Below are 19,409 nucleotides of genomic sequence, written 5' to 3' on the forward strand. Positions count from 1 at the left end.
CCGCTCCCGCCGCTGTCAGCTGCCAGACAGAGCCAGGCCTTCTCCACATTTTCAATGAAAACACCAATCAAAACCGAAAGTCCAAGATTATGAATTACTGACACTTCAAGACTAAAACGATTAGCCTCTTCACATGGGACGTATAATTATTTGAACAACTGCCTTTGTTTAGCCGCAGTCCTGTTGCTAAGGGACTAGGTCAGACGGTATGAAAAGTGGAACAGAATAATATTTTACCGCAGGCTTGCACCAGGACTTGATTTAATTTAGCTGAAGGGAAACACTGCTGTGGCTCTTTCCTGGAAGCACGCTGTCCTTTGCTGTCAGGACGGGTGAGCATGTCCAGTTATCACTGAGGAGGCCCCGTTCCATCTGCACATGAGCCATCATCAAACATTAAGTCAAATCCTGTCTCAGACCCAAAGGAGAAAATGTCACCAAAGAAAAGTGGCACGTGCTAGCGTGAGAGGGACCGGGACCCGGTTTGGGTCCGTGGCATTCGTTCTTCATCACCGTCGAGTGAAGGGTAGTCACTCGTGCCCGAGCCTAGACTCGCCACAGGGACACGCAGATTCACGCGCCCCCAGGGCTGCTCCACGTGAAGCGCAGACCCCGAATTACCCCTCAGTTTGCAGACGGGGCTTCGTCCAGAGCCAGAAGCTGCTAGCATTAAGGACCCAGATGTAGAGTCTAAAATTCCCTAGGGTTTGCTCAAATCACTCTTTAAATGTGATTTAACAAGTCCCTGGGCTTGTTCTAGTTATAGTCTCTCTCATCCTTATAATTATTTCCGTTTATTTAAATTCCCTGTTTCCTAAGTTTACAGTCGTCAAAGCCAAGATGATAAGACAGGTAGGAGGAGTGAACGACTCTGGTCAGAAGGAGCAGTCCCCCTCGTCCACCTCTGCTCTTGACTAAAGAAGCCTCCAGGCTAAGCGGAGTTATCTGGTTCAGGACCCCAGAAACTGGCTTAAAACTTGCCGTTCACATCGGTTAGGTTGGTAAACTGCCCTCCTAGACACCAGAGCTCCAGGATGGCCCAGGACCTCTCCTCTGAGAAACTCGAGGTAAGGGTCTGGCTCTGGCGCTTGGCCAGGAGAAGAGCTTGGCTTTGGCAGGGTCGTGACTGTGATGTCTGCTCTGGGGGAAAGGGACTCTTGTAAAGCGATGTGATAACCTAGCTTATCCTTTACCCGGGAGATGAGACCGACTGGTCAGGTGCCTGGTTTGTAAATAGACTGGAGGCTTTGGAGGTCGTCTTCGAAGGCTTGTCACACAACAGTCCGACCTTGACTCCAGAGTGTGGAGGGGGGACAAGGCCCGCGAGATGGGCACCACCAGGCTGTCTGATTTCTGACTGGGACTCTGTGGTAAAATTCACATGAGGACAGACGTCACCCAAGGACCGCAAGTGTCACCACAGCTGATTAGGAGAAGGAAAAACGGAGGCAACGACTCGCAAGCTGTCTGGACTGCTGAAGCAGTAGTGAGAGCACCAGACCAATCAGCGAGCTCCTGCCAGGCAAGCGGTGTTCTCACCTGGGTCAGGGCCCCTTGGGTCGATTCGAGCTGATGTTCAACTGCCCCCGTCTCAGCCTGACCCCAGTAGGTTCTGGGGGAGCCAAGGCACACCTTCCACTGAGGGCGTGTGGGCTCGTTTTCACCAGTTCGGCCACAGAGAGGCCCCTGTGCGTGAGCAGACCTCTGGGCTGACTTGGCTGAGACTGGACCCTGGGTGGCCGGCAGGCCCCTCTGGCTCTGGTTGGCCACTGGTCATGCATCTCCCGTAGCCAGATTCCTCTGGTTTGCCCCTTCTCAGAATCTCCAGGCAAACCAGTGGTTTGTTTTTTGTTGTTCAGAGAGGACAGTTGAGTGGGTCGAATTTGGACTTTTGCATTTCCGGTTGGAATACGGTGTCTACAATCCTGGTAGCTTTTAGTCATGGTTTCAGGGTTTTTTTCTGAACAGCTTTGATATTTACTGAGACTGATACAACCATCCATGACACCAAGATTTCTCAGAAGCGTCACATAAAAGGTTTCTCTACCTTAAAAAGTTCTGTTTGATCAATTCGCTCAATCAAATATATAAGTCAGGAAAAAGTCCTAAGCCCTGTACATGGTTCTGGGGTATCCAGATTCCTAGCAGTCAGTTCTTTGCTTCTGGAATCCTTGTTGTACACAGTGAAGTCCATTTCATCCCAAATCTAATCTGCCGGAAAGTTCATGGACCCAGGAATTTTCTTGCGCTCCCCTGTGGTGATCAGGGGTGTTCATTCTCTGGCCTGTTATGCTGTGAGGCTCTGAGAGGCCTCCTGTCCTTCCCTGAAAACGGAACTTCCCGCATATGGAGGCTACAGGCTGCTCCTCTGAACCCTGGTGCTGTGCACAGAGCACGTAGTGCTTAAGCCAAAGTTAGGACGCATGCAACATCACGTTTGATATCGGTGCTTTCTAAACGGTTCAGCACCCCCCGGTCACCATGAGTGTATATGGGAGATCCCGTTGACCAAAATGGTGATCGAATCAGAGTTCACCACCCAGGCAAACACTTGGGACCCGTGGTGGTTGCCTGGGGGAACTGCCGACTCGGAACTTGGACGTCAGGGTAACTGCTTGGCGGTGGGTTTCGCAGGTGTCAGGTGTGGTGGATACTCAGTGAAGAGCTGTGGATGATGGTGGTGGAGACGTGCAGGTGAGGAGGACCGTGGTGATGGCGGTATCCCTGAGTCCCCGGGTTCCATGTGGAGCTGGATGCTCCAAAGAGGCCATTTATGTGTTTTGGCCATGTTTACAAACACAGGAGGGAAAGGGAATGAGTTGTACTAGAAAAATGATCGAGACCCAGCAGGAAAGAATAGTATGAATAATAGGACCTGTGTTCCTCTTATTTAAAGCACCTGAAGGCAGTTGAGAATTCACGTTTGACCAGTGTGTGCTGAGGGCCCGCCTGGAGCCCCACACGCTGCCTGTGAGGTCGTGGCGTCAGTGCTGTCCTGTGGGTTCGGGAACTGAGGGGCAGGGAGGTGAGAGTCTTGTCGATGTTCTCAGAACCCCCTCCACCTCTCCCCTAACCACACACCCCATCATCTAGCAGTTCCGGGTCCCCCAGAGCTCCCGACCCAGCACGCGGGCCCAGACCCCGTGGCAAAGGCCTCTCCCGGAATGTGCCTTCCCTTCCTGGTCACTGGGCAAGGCTTTCCAACCTTCCAAACCCCGCTCAACAGAGGGTCTGGGTCTTGTCAGGAGCTAGAAAGCACAGGTAGGTTAACCAGGGGAGATTAGTATCAAGACTGTTCCCTGTGGTGAAGGGGTAACTGTGAGATACAGGAGACTGTGTGGTTCTCCTGGGCTGAGGGAGCGAAACCCAGGAAGGACGGACACTGATGAGGTGTGGTTCCCCCTCCACCCACTCCCCGGGAGCGGGCTGTTCCCTGGTCAGGCCAGAGCCGGGCCACCCCCGAGTGCGGGCGGGAGGGGCCAGGAGCCACCGCCGGCGGGGCCACAGCGGGGCTGCGTTCAGTACGTGCGCACGCGCGCGCACACACACACACGCCCGCATCAGGGCAGCACGTTTCGCTCGGGAGAACTGGCTGCAGGAAGCAGCGTGTGAAGAGCAGGTGTGGACAGGGCATTGGGAGCTGAGGTGGGAGCTGATAACAGCCGCCCGGAGTCCCCTGTGGAGAGGAGCCCCCTCTCCTCTGCAAAGCCTGGGCTTCGCCTGTTTTCGTCCTCTCACTGCCCGCCTCTCCTCCAGCCCGGCCGGCCTGTCGCCGCGAGCCCTCCAGTTGTGTTTGCTGCGACAGGCAGGGTCACGGCCCTGGTGAGAGCGAAGGGACGCTTCCTGGGGGAGTAAACAGATTTTAGGGCACTTGGCCTGGTGTTTTCTGCTTCAGAAGACACATTTCTAGAAACTGCAGGGGTCAGAGAGTCGGAGTCGTTGCTGGCATTTGTTGGACTGTGCTCGTGGCGGGTGTGGGGCCGATACAGAGCCCTTTTGTCCTTCAAACCCAGGGCTTCAGAAGCCAGCGAGCCCTTCCCAGACTGACAGACAGAGGCGCAGAATAGCGCTCCCTTGAATCCTCTCTCCTTTTCCGTCTTAACAGACGAGGTGTAGCTTGCATAGAGACATCACTGTGCTCTCCGTGTTTAAGTTCACGTTGGCTTTTGGCTGATCCTTCCGTGCCAGGGTGACGCTCGTGTGTCCTGGAGGCAGGATGCAGAGGACAGCTTCCAGGGCCCCTGTTCCAACATGTTCGGTCAGTGTTCCCGCTGCCTTTAACCTGAGCTGCCCGTCTGCCGTGCAGCCCGTCTGCCACCACCCACCTCCTTCCCCTCTGCTGGACAGGGGTTCCATTTGGAGCCCTCGCCCAGGGCTGCGCATGCCAGGCCAGTACATGCCGCGAGGTGCTGTCCCGGGAGGACCTGGACCTATGAATTCGGGTACACGGTTCAGAGACAGGCTCGCAAGCTCCGAGGCTAGAGTTTCAGAGGCGTTTCCCTCTCCTCGCTGCTAAGGCCACTCTTCACCAAGTCCTGGCAAGTCCTGTCCCCTTCTCTCCGCTGCGTTTCCTCGTCTGAATTACCACGTGCAGCCCGTCTCGTTGGTGCAGGCTGCCTTTCAAGGCTTCATCAGAGGTTCCGCGGCAGAGGACGCAGGTCCCCACAGTCTGCGAGAGCCACACTCCCGCTCAGCCTCAGGCCTCCACCATCTGGCTCCCGAGTCCCTCTCCAGCCTTGCCCTCCGTGTGCCCCATGGGCCTCGTCTGGCCAGTTGGGGCCTCCCCACCCTCACGTGCAGAGCAGCAGCCGGGGGGGCCCAGCATCGTGTCCCACCCTCTGGGGCTGGCGTTTTACACTTCCGTGGTCTCACTCAGTAGTGGTTTCTTGTGCACGTTTTATTTTCTGAGACATTGCATCATCGTGAGCTCTCGAGCAGGGACTGAGTCCTGAACTGACGTGGCTCCCCGTCGCCCCGTCACCCACCGTAGACACTAGTGGCTGGTGGAGAGATCAGAAGTCAGTCGTCGGAGAAGACACCCGAGCTCCTCCCAGGATGTGGCATCACCCTCTTGAGGCTTGTGCCTCAGACAAGACGGCCTTGTGGGCAGAGTTAGCAGAGTCCCTTCAAAGGCACGCTGCCTGTGGACCTTTTCTCTAAGCAGGGTCCAGTCTCTTACCTGACCCAGCACCCCTCAGCTACCTTCACTTCACGTGACAGGTGCTGTCGTGACTGGGGACTTGTCTGAGAGTGCTGTGTCCCCGTGAAGCCCGTGACCTGTGGAATGACACCTGACAGAGACTTATCAGGGTTGGGGCCCTGGCAGGTGGAGTCCAGGCAAGGTCTGCAGGGGTGGGGCTGCCACCCCGTCCAGTGATGCCTGGTGACCCCGGATCAGGCGAGGATGGGTCTGGTCCTGCCCATGGCAGGTGGCCTGAGCCCCCCCATTGCCCATGTGCCGGGCGGCAGTGCTCTGGCTGGGCAGCGAGCAGTTGTCACTGTCACGGCTGCTGACCCATCCCCGAGGTCAGGGTACCAACAGCCCAGCTGCTCCGGCCCGGCCCCCAGGTCCTCTGGGTGTACTGCAGCAGCCAGCAATCTGCCCTCCAGAGGGACTTCCAGAGCGTCCTCCCTGTGCCAGGCCAGGCAGGGACCTCGGTGTGGCCCACGGTGGGGACACGGAGCCCAGGAGTTGACCCCTGGAGTGGTCACTGGGCACACCCTACTTCTTCTCTCCTGCGTTGTACGGCGATACTTTTACCTTTTCTTGGAAAGTAGCTCTTAAAGAAAAAAAGAAACATTTGGCCTAATAATTTTTACTTCCGCTTTCTTTAGATGCATCTAGAATTTAAAAAAAAGAAAAAAAGCCACAGGGGGTTTGTACAGACAGAATGTCCCGCCAGGCGCATGTCCCTTTGGGTTAGCTGAATGCCCTCTGCACCCTCAGCCCAGAGCCCACAGCAGTGCGGCCATGGACACTCGCTCCTCCAGAGCGTGGAGGCTTGGGCAACAAAGGGATGGGGGTGGGGGGGGACCCGGCTGTGACCCTCCCCCGAGCCAGCACCCCAGGGCTCAGGGCCTCCCAGCACCTGGCACCTGGTGCCCGCGGTCTGTGGGCCCTGCACGTTCTCCCCGCAGGCTCCTGTGGCCGCTTCATCTCTTTATTCACTCCTAGCCTGTGTCTAGTGTGGTTTTCACAGTCATTGCCACTTGCGTTATCCAGATTCATCTGGCCTTAGTCTCCATGAGCAATTCTGTTGGAGCATGAGGGGTGTCTGTCTGCTATGGGTCCGCATGCACTCACCCTTCCCTCAGGTCCCCGCCTGGGCCTTTCAGGAGTGATGGGGGTCCCATCAGTGTCAGATTCCCTGCCAGCACCGGGGGAGCGAGTGGGGACAGCCCCTGCAGAGCCCGGGGCCATGGGGCCACCCTGTCCTGGGGGGAGGGACGCAGAGGCCTGAGGTGACTTGAGGTCCTGGAATCCGGAACCCTTCTCCTCCGGGGATGTCATCCTGGTTCCCAAAGCTTCTGTCTGCACGTCAGTTCTCTCGCCTCCTGTCCACTGAAATGGACAGCACGTCCCACTTTGGTTGAGACCTCACTGCCTGTGTGACAGGGTCATTCCTACACTGCCCGTAGGGTCCCTGTGCCAACGCAGCATCTCCTGCCCTGGTCCTTCGGGTGCACCGTGACTCACTGAGTGCTTTCTGGGACAGCTGCCCTTTGCATGAATCCCCTGCCTTCTGTAGAAACATCTGGATGACCCGGGCTGATCCTTGTCTTTGTGGGACACCCTCCGTGACGGGTGACCGCAGTCTCCCTCCTGGCCCTGCTCCTCTACCCTCCTCCTCGGGTGGCGCCTGTGAGGCAGGTGGGAGGGAGCCCCGCCCCATCACCCCCACTCCCTGAGCGGACCCCCTGGGGGCGGGGGTGCCTGGTCCTCCCAAGGCGTATCCCCGCTGGGTGTGTCAGCCGCTCCGCTCACCCCACAGGGCCTGATGCACTCCAGCGGCCCTGTGGGCCGGCACCGGCAGCTGGTCCTGGTTCTGGAGGGGGAGCTCTACCTCATCCCGTTCGCCCTCCTGAAGGGAAGCTCCTCCAATGAGTACCTGTACGAGCGCTTCGCCCTCATCGCCGTCCCTTCCATCCGCTCCCTCGGTCCTCAGGCCAAGGTAAGTCAGGCCCGCCTGGGTGTTTGGGGCGCCGTCCCTCTGGCTGGGCTGGTGACCGCAAGAGGAGGTGTGGACTCTTTAGTTTGCGGCTGGTGGGGTCACTTTGGAGCAGATCCGTCCGAAGGCAGGGGGACAGCCTCCCGAACCCTTTGCCACCTCAGGAGGCCACCATGTGTGTCATTTCTCTCTGCGTTGCTTTGCTGTGACACCAGTGTTGGGAGCTACTCCCAGCACTGAGTCAGGCTGGAGGCTGTGCCGCCTGTCTGAGGAAGCGGGTCACCCCCTGGGGGCCGCGCTCACCCGCCAAGCTGACCGCTGAGTGGGCGCCGAGTGTGCCCAGCAGAGGGGCCGCAGGCAGGGAGGGCAGACAGATGGGATTAGCGTCAAGTGGGCAAGGGCCCCCCAGGCCGACAAAGAACCGAAAACAAATGGGTGGCTTTCAGGACTTGGGTCTCATTTGGCAAAAATCAGTGTGGGATGAACTCTGTGGACTCAAGCGGGTGACAGTGGCCCACTGCAGGTCAGGGCTTAGCCCACAGCCACCCCTGGCCCTGCCCACCTACCTAGAGGGCCTTCGGAGCCAGCCCTGAGCCCTCTTCCCTTCTCTAAACTCTCCCAGATACCCTGAGACCCGGGCTCCCTCCTGCCCCGACACTCCTGCCCCAGGCCTGGGCGTGGGCGGCCCCCACGGGACCTGCCTCAGCCTCTGTTGACCGTGGTCACTGGCATGGTTCCAGGCGGGTCAGTTTCTGCCTCACGGGTTTTGGAGATCTTAGTTATGACTGTTTTTGTTGCTGAATTGTACTTCTCATGGGACAGAATCAGTTCAAGGTGAAGGAAATGATTTTTCTCCAAGTTTTCTTCATGTCCATGGTTGACTGTGAATCCCATCCGTGAGCCAGCTGTGTGCCGTCCGGCACGGAGGGCCAACTCACCTCTCCGGCTGCCAGGGCACCCTGGGAGGCAGAGATGAACCAGAGAGTGGAAGAGTCCCGTCTCCCGACAGGCACCCAAGAGGCATTTCTCTTTCCCAGTTTAAGGCATCACCGGGTGGAAACACCAAAAAATTATTTTGAAATAATTTGATGCGTGATGTTTTCCCCAGAAAACATCAGAAGGCATCGTGGGGGAAAATCAGAACTTTGTTAGGCTTCTTTATAATGATTTTATAATTCAGTGATGTTTTTCATCTTTTCAGTTGTAGTGCCTCTAAAGGACTTAATTTGGCCCTGTCTCGCCTGTGACTTGCTTTTTGCAAGTTTAAACAAAATCACCCCTCCGAGCCCCTGTTGCATCAGCAGTGGGTTCCCCCTGATTGAGGGGCTCACAGGGGAGCCTGTGGGAGGGAGATGTAGGGCAGGTGATCCTGCCCTGCACACCCTCGCCTCCTGCACGCCCTGTCCCACCCCCCTCCGGCTTGACAAACGGCAAGGGGTCTTCCTGCCATCTATCTGGTCTCATTGTTTTCAAGAGCTTGTCACCAGCCGGTGTGATTCTCAGTCAGACATGCACCTGTGTCAAAAAGGTCTTGAAAAGTAGAGTGAACAAGGTTATCAGGAGAACAGGTGGAGCCACGCTGGATGCAGCCCTGCTGGAGAGCTGGCATCTGCCTGCCCCAGAGAAGCCCTAATGGGTGGCCCACTGTCTTCCCTCCCCTCCAGTCTCACCTGCGGAAGAACCCTCCCGCCTACTCCAGCTCCACGTCCATGGCGGCTGTGGTCGGCAACCCCAAGCTCCCATCGGCGGTGATGGACAGGTGGCTGTGGGGCCCGATGCCGTCAGCCGAGGAGGAGGCCTACATGGTGTCCGAGCTGCTGGGCTGCCAGCCGCTGGTGGGCAGCGTGGCCACCAAAGAGCGGGTCATGAGCGCCCTGACCCAGGCCGAGTGCGTCCACTTTGCCACCCACATCTCTTGGAAACTGTCGGCCTTGGTCCTCACGCCCAGTGTGGAAGGCACCCCCGCTGGCAGCAAGAGCTCCTTCGGCCACCCCTACACCATCCCCGAGTCCCTGCGGGTGCAGGATGACACCAGCGATGGCGAGAGCATCTCAGACTGCCCGCCGCTGCAGGAGCTGCTGCTCACGGCCGCCGACGTCCTGGACCTGCGGCTGCCTGTGAAGCTGGTGGTCCTCGGCTCCTCCCAGGAGTCCAGCAGCAAGGTCACAGCCGACGGGGTCATCGCGCTGACGCGGGCCTTCCTGGCGGCCGGCGCACAGTGTGTCCTCGTGTCTCTGTGGCCTGTGCCCGTGGCTGCTTCCAAGATGTTCCTGCACGCCTTGTACTCATCCCTGCTGAATGGCCTGAAGGCCAGCGCGGCCCTGGGCGAGGCCATGAAGGTGGTGCAGAGCAGCAAGGCCTTCTCACACCCCTCCAACTGGGCAGGTAGGGGCTCGGGTGCCTGTCAGAGGGCCTGGGGGCGCAGTCAGGGCGGTGGGGGGTGAGGACGGGGGCAGGGGGGGTGCTGGGGAAGGACAGTGCGGAGAGGCTCAGGGAGGGGGCCTCGCTGGCCGAGCCACGTCAGTCTCTCCTCACTGTGGCATTAGAGTGGCCTTGTGAGCAGGAGCGTCAGAACAGTCTGCCGTCAGAGTGCGTGTCAAGCCCTCCTGATGTCGTGTGCACTGGGTGACCCATTTTACGGCCCTCGTGTGAAATCCCAGACTGTAGGAAAGAGCAGTCAGTGTGTTTAGAGAGACCTGAGATTTGGTCATTGGAGGACTTGGGTTTGGTCCAGCTCCGCATCAGGCTGTGTGACCTGAGACAGGTTCCTTACCCTCTCTGAAGCTCAGTGTCCTCAGTGGTACCAAGGGGATGATGGTGGTAGTGCTGGCATCTCCCTGTCCACATTTGAGACAATCTGAGGAGTGGGTTGAACGTCTTGTGATGCGTGAGGGGCCGGCGGCGTGTGTGCCCAGTGGTCCCACCGCAGGGCCCTGTGAGGGGCATGAGGGCCTGGGGGTGGAGGGAGCACGTTCCCTGTGACATCTGGTCTGCCGCTCAGCTCTATGCGATGACCTGCGACCTGCTGTGGACCCTCCCATGCGGGAGACCCTCCCCGACAGGCTGAGACAGAGTCCAAACCCAGACCCAGGCCTCTCATGCGGCAGGGCTGTTTTGCTGACACACTTCATGATCCTTCAGTTTGTGGTGGTCTCTCTGAATTGGCCCCTACACCTCCCCAGGACCTCCAGAGCAGACGACAATCCCACCAATGCCACAATGAGTGTCTTAAACCTTGAGAAGCAGAGGAACACCAAAAATACTATTTTCAAACATGTACGTTTTATTGTTTTAATGGCAAAAAAATATACCATTCATTTATATGTTTAGAAGTTGGGAACAAAATGGCTTTCACCTTACTCTTCCCCTCAAAGTAAAGCCAGTTGACGTGAGCTGAGGTTGCTGGTGTTGTCCCCCAAAGGCGGGTGAGCGCTGAAGTGGGGCCGTGGTGTCCCGGGCCCAGCGGCCAGCAAACAGGAGCCCGCGGGGGCCGCCCTGGGCGTGGCGCTGAGTTGCCCACGGCCAAGGGCTGGTGCCGGGTGGGTGAGCCATGTTGTTGAGGAGTGGAACGTGTTTACTTCACAAACATACCATAGCTGTGGTCTTGTTCAAAAAGGTATTCAAAATTCAAAGCAGAATCTATCCTGTTTCCTCACGTGGCTGAAGAGAAACATTCAGTTGGTCCAGCAGGCCTCCTCTCTGGCAGCCCTCAGCTCACGGCTGGGCCCTCCCTCTGCAAGGCAGGGGGCAGGCAGGCCCTGCGGGTTTGGGCCTGGCCATGTTGCCAGACTTCCTCTGCCAGGAGATGCGGAAATCAGAGGCGATCATGCCCGTGGTTTCCATGATTGTTCTCAGCACATGGTGTCTGTTTATATCTGTTCTCAGCAGTCAGAAGGGGCTCTGAGCCCCACGTGGTCCCGCAGAATGTACTGCAGGGTTTGTGGGGACGCAGCCCCTGTGCTTGGCCATTTATTCTTGACAGGGCCTCCCAACCCCACCCCACATCTTCCCAGTGTGCTTACGGACGTGGTATTTTTGTCATTGTTTAGTTTCAGTGACAGACAATAGAAAAGCCAACTCTGTTCTGTGGGAAATGGTGTTTAATGATGCTGCCCTGTTACCCTTAAAAACAGCCTGGGCACATTCATTCTCAGAAAACCCTTCCCCTCCATTACTTGGGGCAGGTTGGTCCTAAAGTTGCTGGGGGGGGCTGCTCCGCTTTGCCTCCCCCAGGCCCTGCTTATGGAAGTGGGTGCTGGGGAAGAGGAAGGGGGACGGGATCCAGGCAGACGTGTGGCTCCTTCCTCCCCAGCCTAAGCTCCATTTGCTCGTCTTAAGACTGGGGGATACCTCCTCCTGTCCCCTTGTCTGGTGGCCCCAAGGAGTCAGGCACACCCGGCCCTCCGTCCCTGGGCACATTCCAGACCAACACAGATTAATTTCAGGGAAAACAAGGCAGATCATTCCTCGGGATGGTGGCCAAGCCAGGGAGGGGCCCTGGGGGCCACACAGCCTTTTCCTGCCTCGCTCACTGCGCAGTTACCTCAGCAGCTTTCCTGAGCAGCTCACCCAGCAAAAGAGTATCAAAGTGCCCCAGTGAGTTAGCCGTCCCGGTCCAGCCCATGGAGCAGCTGTCCTTGGCAGGCCTCTCTCTCTCTGGCACAAATGAGCTGTAGAGACCAGCTGGGCTGGGTGAGGGCAGTTCTGAGGTGCTTTCTGGGCTCCCCACAGGGTTCTTGCTCATCGGGAGCGATGTGAAGCTCAACAGTCCCTCCTCGCTCATCGGCCAGGCCCTCACCGAGATCCTCCAGCACCCAGAGCGGGCGCGGGATGCCCTGCGAGTGCTGCTGCACCTGGTAAGGGGCGCAGGGCCCTCGCGGGAGGCGGCCGGAGATGCAGGAGGAGCAGGGCGAGGCTGGAGGGGTCCCACAGCACCGGGGGGCTTGAGCAGGTGGAGGGGACATTGTCCCCAGACGTCTGTGCGGTGGGCACAGTGTGCAGTGTCACACCAGCCTCGGATGGTGGCTGCAGCCATCCTCGCCCAGACCCTGGGGGGGTTGGCCAAGGGGGGCCCTGGAGCAGAGCCTGACCACAGCCGCTTCCGCCCCATGGCTTTGGGCAAGTGACCTTGCTCTCTGAGCCTCAACTTCCTCGAGTAGAAGGGGGGATAAAACTTTACCTTTTCAAGGTTATCGTGAGGGTTAGAGAAAAGGTGAGTAGCTGTCACACAATAGGGTCCCAGTAGCTGAGAACTGGTATTTTATAATCAAAGGACACTGGCCGTTCCCTAAACTCAATTGGAAGAGTCCAAGCCCAACCCTACTCTTGGCGGGGCCCTGGTGAGAACACAGAGGCCCCATGCCATTTTCTACAGAATTGAAAGGTTATAAATCAAGCTGGGAAACAGTGACATAAAACTTGTTCCACCCTTCTACCTTGATAACCTGGAAGGCAGTTTCAAATAATTTAGAATTCTTAGCTTCCTTGGAGTTCTGTACCAGAAAGACCAGTGCAGCCCCAGCCCAGACCCCGTGAGGCAGGGGGGAGGTGGGGGACAGCCCACGCCGCAGCCGAGCTCTTTCCAAACCCAAGGCAAACAGCCACCCTGTGGCCACCTCGCAGCTTAGAGGTGCACACAAGGCTCTGCCTGTGCTCAGGAGGAAGGACCCAGTGAAGGCTTCTCCACGGGTCCTGGCAGTGGGCTGGGGCCGGCCTCTAGGTGGCCATGTTCCCTTGGCCAGGGAAACACAGCCCATGGGGCTGGGCATCAGCTCTGTGTGGACTCCAGTGAGGGATCAGTCACGGACATTTCCTAAGCTCAGGTCTGCCTGAAGGAGGTTTTTTCAGGCCTGACAGAAATCAGTGTATGAACAAGAATGCTGGAGCCTGAAACCTCTGACAGCTCTTGGGCCAGATGCAAGGAAGCCCACGCTGCCTGCCACCGGGTGGACGTGCTCTTGTGCTTTGAGAATTTGGGGGAAGGCTTTCTCAACTGATTTTAACCTGTGCCTGGAAGCTGCATGGAGCCTTTATGTTGCTCAGCACTAGGACCCTTGTCAGGTCCCTCTCACCCCGAGAGGTGCCCTCCTTCCTTGCCGTAGCCCATTTGCTTTCTCCTCCCAGGCCAGGCCGTGGAGCAAGAGCCAGGCCTCTCCGCTCCCATTCGGCCTTGAGGCCCCTCGAGTACATCTAAGGGTTTTCTCTTTTTTCTTGGCTTCATCTTCTGGGGTGAGTGTAGGGGCCATGGGTCAAGTTCACCAGTCTTTTCCTCCTTCTAACTACCCACTGGACAGTGTCTCTAGGGCCCTTCTAGCCCAGGGGACAGCCAGCTGGCTGCCTGTCTGCCCTGCCCGGGAACGTGCGTTTCCTCTTGCCTCTGATGTCAGCCCCCGGCATCCCAGGGTTTTACTCTAAGAAAAGTCTCAAGTGACATCCTGGACAACTCTCCTTCCCCTCCAGTGACGGCACACGTGCCCCAGAACAGGTGACATCTCGGATGGACTGAGGTTTCCCTTAGAAAAACTGCCGAGGGAAGGCCTGCGGCTGTTGCAGGTGCTGTGGACGCTTCCTGGGAGAGTTAAGGTGGCAGTTACCTGGCAGCACTGATTTAGGCCCTGGAAGGTGGAAGGGGCCCGTGTGCAGGTGGACACAGGTTCCAGAGGTCAGCGCTGAAGGATGGAGGAGGAGTCGAAGGCCTGGGGGACGAAGGCCCCACGGTGGGCACTGCTTGGTGTGTGTGAGGTGCACGGGCAGTGAGGGGGGGGGGTCCTGAAGGCCTGAGGGTTCACCCTAGTGATGGGGCGCAGCCATTGCAGGGTTTGGGGCAGGTCCCTGGCCAGAGATTGGTTTTCAGACAAGTCACTTGAGTGTCGTCTGTGGAGGACAGCCCGGAGCTGGGTTAGGGAAGGGACAGGACTCCTCCAAGTCTCCAGCCCTCGGCTCTCACGGTAGCAGCCCCTCCCTTGCAAGACACTGGCCGCTGCTGCAGAGTGTGGTCCTCAGGCCTGGGTGCCTGGTGGCAGCTGCCAGCCCTGCAGAGCTTCCCACACGGGCTTTGTGTTCCCCCAAAGCCACTTGGAGAGAAAACAGGGTACCCCCCCCCCCCCCGCCCACCCCACTCAGAGCGGCACCTCACTCCCCCCTCCCCTGCAGGTGGAGAAGTCCCTGCAGCGCATTCAGAACGGGCAGCGCAACGCCATGTACACATCCCAGCAGAGCGTGGAGAACAAAGTGGGCGGCATCCCTGGCTGGCAGGCCCTCCTCACCGCTGTGGGCTTCCGGCTGGACCCCCCCGCCAGCGGCCTGCCGGCAGCTGTCTTCTTCCCAACCTCCGACCCAGGCGACCGACTCCAGCAGTGCAGCAGCACCATCCAGTCCCTGCTGGGTGAGCCTTGGCTGACAGCTCGAGCAGGGTAGTGGGTGGCCGTGGTCCCTGCCGGGTCTCAGATGGGGAGGAGCGAGGGTCTCCTGAGAAGTGCTGAGGAGTCCCAGACACAGACTCCTCCTGCTCTGGGGGAAAGGAGCGCTCCTGACCTGGTGTTTCCATCTGATGGCAACACATCCTCTGCCCCAGCTCTGCCCCTTCCTGGGATGACATGAGGTCTTGCTGCGCAAACAGTAGCTGCTACTAACATTTAATCAGCAGCTTCGGATCTGACAGAGCTGTGTGGCTGACCCCAGGGTGACGCGGGGCACAGATGCTCAGGGCTGCCCTTTGTGCTTCACTCGAAGGGGGTGATGCTGCCTGAGCAACTAGTTGGGGTCCTGGCATGTGACCGTACGCCTGGAGGACACAGCAGGGTCAGGACTGGCCCTGCCTCCATCTGCCCTTCTCACAGACAAGTCAGACACGGATACACACGTCTGGCTGTCTCGAGCTTTTGAAAATGCCACCAAAGCTGAGTGTTGCGGGTGCGTTCCCCTCGGAAGGTGCAGGACTGCGGGTGCAGAGGCCCCTCCGGATAACGCCTGCCCCCTCCTTGCTTTAGGTCTGCCCAACCCTGCCCTCCAAGCCCTCTGCAAGCTCATCACTGCCTCAGAGACGGGCGAGCAGCTCATCAGCCGGGTGAGTTGAGCCAGTGCAGCTGAGCCCAGGTCTGAGGACTGTGCCGGGTTGGAAAGACAGTGATTTGGCCCCAAATAGGAACCTGCACGTGATGCAGCCTCACTGCTTTTTTTCAGCTTTTGTAATGAGAAGGAAAAGGCAAGGGCTGGGAGTAGAACTGCCCTCTCCGGCAGGTGCAGGCACAGAGGAGCAAGTTCTCCCAGTGTCCTCCCTGGGCACTGAGTCCCAAGGGCCTCAGAGGATGCTTAAGGGGCCCCAGTCACCTGTAGTCTCAGGGCATTTCCTGAACTCTCCATTCAGTGGTCTCCTGCACCTTATCATCCCTAACCACCAACTGTTTCTGCTGATTGACAAGTGTTGCAGCCACCTTACCCAAGCCAGCAGGTGTAGGGCCATCCCGTCAGGGTGGCTACAGGTGCTCCAGTACTTATTCTTAGATCAAAGTATGACCCTTGCCTGAAACAAAACCACCACTGAGGCACAGTGGTGAACACAAAGTCAAGTCTCATGAAAGATACTGCTTAGCAGGTTTTCAAAAAGTGCTTTCTTTTAGAAGAATGTAGATCTAATTCAGAGAATTGGAGGATTCTAACCCTTAGCATCATGTAGTCCCTTCCCAACTTGGCCTAAGAGCTTCTGATCTTCCTACTGGCCAGTGAGGGTCTGGAACGAGCACTGGGGTGACAGCGTAGCAACCCCTAAAGAGCACAGAGCAGTTTTCTCTGGTCACCTTAGAGTGTAATAATTTGAAAAATACACGTTATTAGATATCAGCAGATTTCATTTTAGCAGAACTGTTTCTATGTAGAAATCAAGCTGCTCCACCTAGGGTTAACCTCTGCAAATCTGATTGGTTCCTGGAGCCTCCCCCTACCTGGGGTGGTTTTCAGCCTAGATTTGGAATGTAGCTCACTGATCTGGCCCCTTCACTGCGTTTCTGCTCATTTTGTAATAAGTGTGTTAGACCTGCTTGTTGAATAGAATCAGGAAGACACTTAAACATCCTGAACCCAGGAGGGCTACAAGCCTGTGCTCTACAAAAAGAAAAAGCTAGAGTTACATTTACAGGGCCAGGCTGAGCATCCAAACAGCCAATAGCTTAATTTCTAGCTTTCGGTGGCAGCACAGGGACCTCCACAGGGAAGCGTCCTGGGCCGCCCCCAGTGGCTGGGGGATGGTAGGCATTTCCGAGTCACTCTGGAACCAGAGTGGACTTTGCTCTACAGAGTGGCCTATCCGTGCCCAGTGTGCCCCTCCCCATCTCCTGGCGAGGAAGGGCAGGGCCTGGCCGACCCTGGCCCCCCCCCCCCCAGCGTGTCTGGCCTGGGCGTGGCTGTGCGTTCTCCTGTGTGTCCCTGCTGACTCTCACTCCTCTCCCCTCCGGGTCAGAGCCGCGGGCCCGGTGTGGTGCTTCCTACAGCAGTGATCAGCTTGTGTTGCGTAACTACCTGTGCTTAAGTCTAAATTCTCTTCTTTCTCTCTTTTTCTTTCTTCTTCTTATAATCTGCTGGCCGAAGGCTGTTAAAAATATGGTTGGAATGGTGAGTACCACTCTGAGTAGCACTGTTGTCAGGTGAGCCCCTCAACCCGCCCACCCCGAGGTCCCCCTGGCACTGCTGTCTCGCCAACACGCGCTCAGGCTGGGGGGGCAGTGCCGCTGGCTCAGGTGGTCTGCCCCATCTGCGCTCTGGCTCCCCTTTCCTGCTCCACCCTTCTTGTGCTCTTGATTTGACCTTTCAAGTTCCCTCAGAACAGCAGGGGCAGGACAACACACTGTGAAACCACACGAGGCCCCGGGTGGAGTTCACACACTCAGCAGGTTGTGTCTGGGAGACCCCACCCCTCCTCTAGGCCCCAAGTCCCCTCCCGCACTCATAGCCCCGTGGCCAGTGTGCGAGGGGAGAGGCTGGAAGCAGAAACCCTGCCTGGGGGCTGGCCCTCGAGCTCCCACAGAGAGGACAGCAGGACAGTAGGCATGGAGGCACCGTAAAGAGAATTTCAGATGCTACCCACGTGTAAGGTCATTAGCGATGATAATGACAGGTGACACAAGAGAAACTTGGGGACAGATCCCTGGGGCCCAGATGCAGCGGACGCTGACGCTCTCCCCGCTCAGCTCCACCAGGTGCTGGTCCAGCTGCAGGCCGGCGAGAAGGAACAGGACTTCGCATCAGCCCCCATTCAGGTCTCCATCAGTGTCCAGCTGTGGCGGCTCCCGGGATGTCACGAATTCCTGGCGGCTCTAGGTAGGACAGAGCATCCTTGACTTCATTGGCTTCATTCTGTTTTTTAAAAACCTATTTTTCTCATTTCTATTGGGTAAAGTTAATAGACTCTGAGGGGTCTTAGTGTTTTCTTAGTTTATTACTTAAAAATAGCTAATGCAAAGACTCTAGTGCTTTAGCACAATTTCCAAATGGCCTTCCAGCTTTGTGCCACTCTCCCTACATTATGATTTCCTCTCTCCCATTTGTAGTCATTGCATTAAGATTAATCTGTTAGATTCAAGTATTGTTGGGAGTCAGCCCATGATTAAAGAAAATAAAGTCAAGTCATAAAATAATGATTTCAATATTGGTCCCTATCACTGGCTACTGGAACTTGGCAGAAAAAAATACAATTGAAACCACCTTTGATTGACCACGGGGACCTAGAACTGTGTATTCCAGGATCCTCTTTCAATCCAGAACACTCTTCCTTTTTCAACAAACATCATTGTAACGCAACTGAGGCAGCTCCCAACAATATCGCTACTTTCTTACCACAGGTACATTTGTTGATAAAACACCTTGAGAGGCTAAGCTGCTCTCCTCCTGCCCCACTTAAGTGCCTGTGTGACTTGCAGGAGAGCCATTCACTCCACATGTTTTTTTGTTTGTTTTTCAACACCTGTTCTATGTCGGGCAATGCTCTAGGCACTGGGGATGCAGCAGTGAGCAAAGGACAAAAAGCCCTGCCCTCTTACCAGAGTTTTCATGCTAGAGGGGGAGACAGACAGACATAGAAAGACCTAATCTAAGGGGAGCACCTCAGAAGGTGAGGAAGCACCATGACAGACAAAAGCATCGGGGTCACAGTGATGTGCTGGAGGGGTGGAGGCAGAGAGGCTGGCAGGCCCAGAGCCTGTGGATGAAAGATCCAGGCCGAGGGAAGAGCGTCGATGAGCCTGGGCAAGGTGCAGGGGGACACGGGGGCGGATGAGACAGAGGATGGGGTAGATCCCGGGGATTTGAGGCCAGTGGAAGGCCCTTGGTTTTTAACCTGATGGAGTGGGGCGTCTTTGGAGGTTGACATGGCTTGGATTCACTGGTACAGGGACCAGCCATCAAACATGGCAGGGCAGAGATTCCTTTTTAAGGAACTTCTCTTCTGCTTGGGAGGCCTGGATATTCAGTATTGGGCCATCTTTGCTAGCCCATTTGTAGATGACCTTTCCCTGCCCAACTCAGCTTAGGGCGGGCTCCATTTGTTTTTGAAGGTAAAGGGGGAAAGCCACACAGCCCCACAGGGGCTCCAAATCCCCTGTGAGTAGATGCTTTGATGTCCTTTATGATTTTGTACTATTTGCTTGTCTTCTGTGGACTTAAAACATAGGCTTCTTGGTGTAAACATAGTAAATTTATATCTGAATAGATAAGTCAGGAGCAGATGGAGCAAGGGTGAGAAAGGCCAGGTCCACACCCAGGATGGGTCTCTTCATCTTTGTGACAGGCTGCAGGGTGAGGCAAGAACGAAGCCAAGGCCCTTCTGTATAAAGGAAAAGCTCTTGTCCTCAAGCAGGGCCTCAGTCCCCCTTCGAGTGCGGGTGTGACGGAGCCAGCCCTCCTCCCCTGTGGACAGGCTGTTTCTGATGCCCCTTTGCCAGGTGTGTCACTGGCTCGCTCTGGTGTTGGGATCCTGGGTGACTTTCGTTGATGCTCCTCTACGTCTCTGTACTTTGCAAATCCCAGTGATACTCACTCAAGGGGTGAGTTGGGCGCACATACTTCTGATTTTTAAATCCTCTGGACTGAGACTGGGGAGAAGCGCCCCCTCCAGCCCTTGGCACCATCACACCCATCACAGAGCTGTGGTTTATTTAGACGACTCAGTTCTATTAGAGCAACCAGTTCAAATTACTTTGATAAAGTAGAGTTTTCTAACTAAAAATGTTACATTTGTATTATTAGATATTC

At 56.7% G+C, this 19,409-nt stretch overlaps 1 protein-coding gene and 1 long non-coding RNA gene across 5 annotated transcripts in view; one reads left to right on the plus strand and one right to left on the minus strand.

Annotated features, from left to right (window-relative positions):
• Nucleotides 1–19,409, plus strand: part of TTC28 (tetratricopeptide repeat domain 28) — a 587,442-nt gene that overhangs the window by 563,051 nt on the left and 4,982 nt on the right. For 3 of the 4 annotated variants that reach the window (XM_068563682.1, XM_068563684.1, XM_068563685.1), the window contains 7 exons: nt 6,993–7,172; nt 8,834–9,554; nt 11,901–12,025; nt 14,322–14,553; nt 15,158–15,234; nt 16,752–16,775; nt 17,351–17,480. In XM_068563682.1, the coding sequence (XP_068419783.1) occupies nt 6,993–7,172; nt 8,834–9,554; nt 11,901–12,025; nt 14,322–14,553; nt 15,158–15,234; nt 16,752–16,775; nt 17,351–17,480 (1,489 nt within the window). The remainder of the gene's footprint in view (nt 1–6,992; nt 7,173–8,833; nt 9,555–11,900; nt 12,026–14,321; nt 14,554–15,157; nt 15,235–16,751; nt 16,776–17,350; nt 17,481–19,409) is intronic. The other variant, XM_068563683.1, reaches the window with a different exon arrangement.
• The window catches only part of LOC137776932 (uncharacterized), a 59,718-nt gene continuing 57,559 nt past the window's right edge, over nt 17,251–19,409 (minus strand). The window contains exon 3 of the long non-coding RNA XR_011076360.1: nt 17,251–17,476. This is a non-coding gene — a long non-coding RNA (uncharacterized lncRNA). The remainder of the gene's footprint in view (nt 17,477–19,409) is intronic.

This window comes from Eschrichtius robustus, chromosome 14, assembly GCF_028021215.1.
Source record: "Eschrichtius robustus isolate mEscRob2 chromosome 14, mEscRob2.pri, whole genome shotgun sequence".
Taxonomy (NCBI): Eukaryota; Metazoa; Chordata; class Mammalia; order Artiodactyla; family Eschrichtiidae; genus Eschrichtius; species Eschrichtius robustus.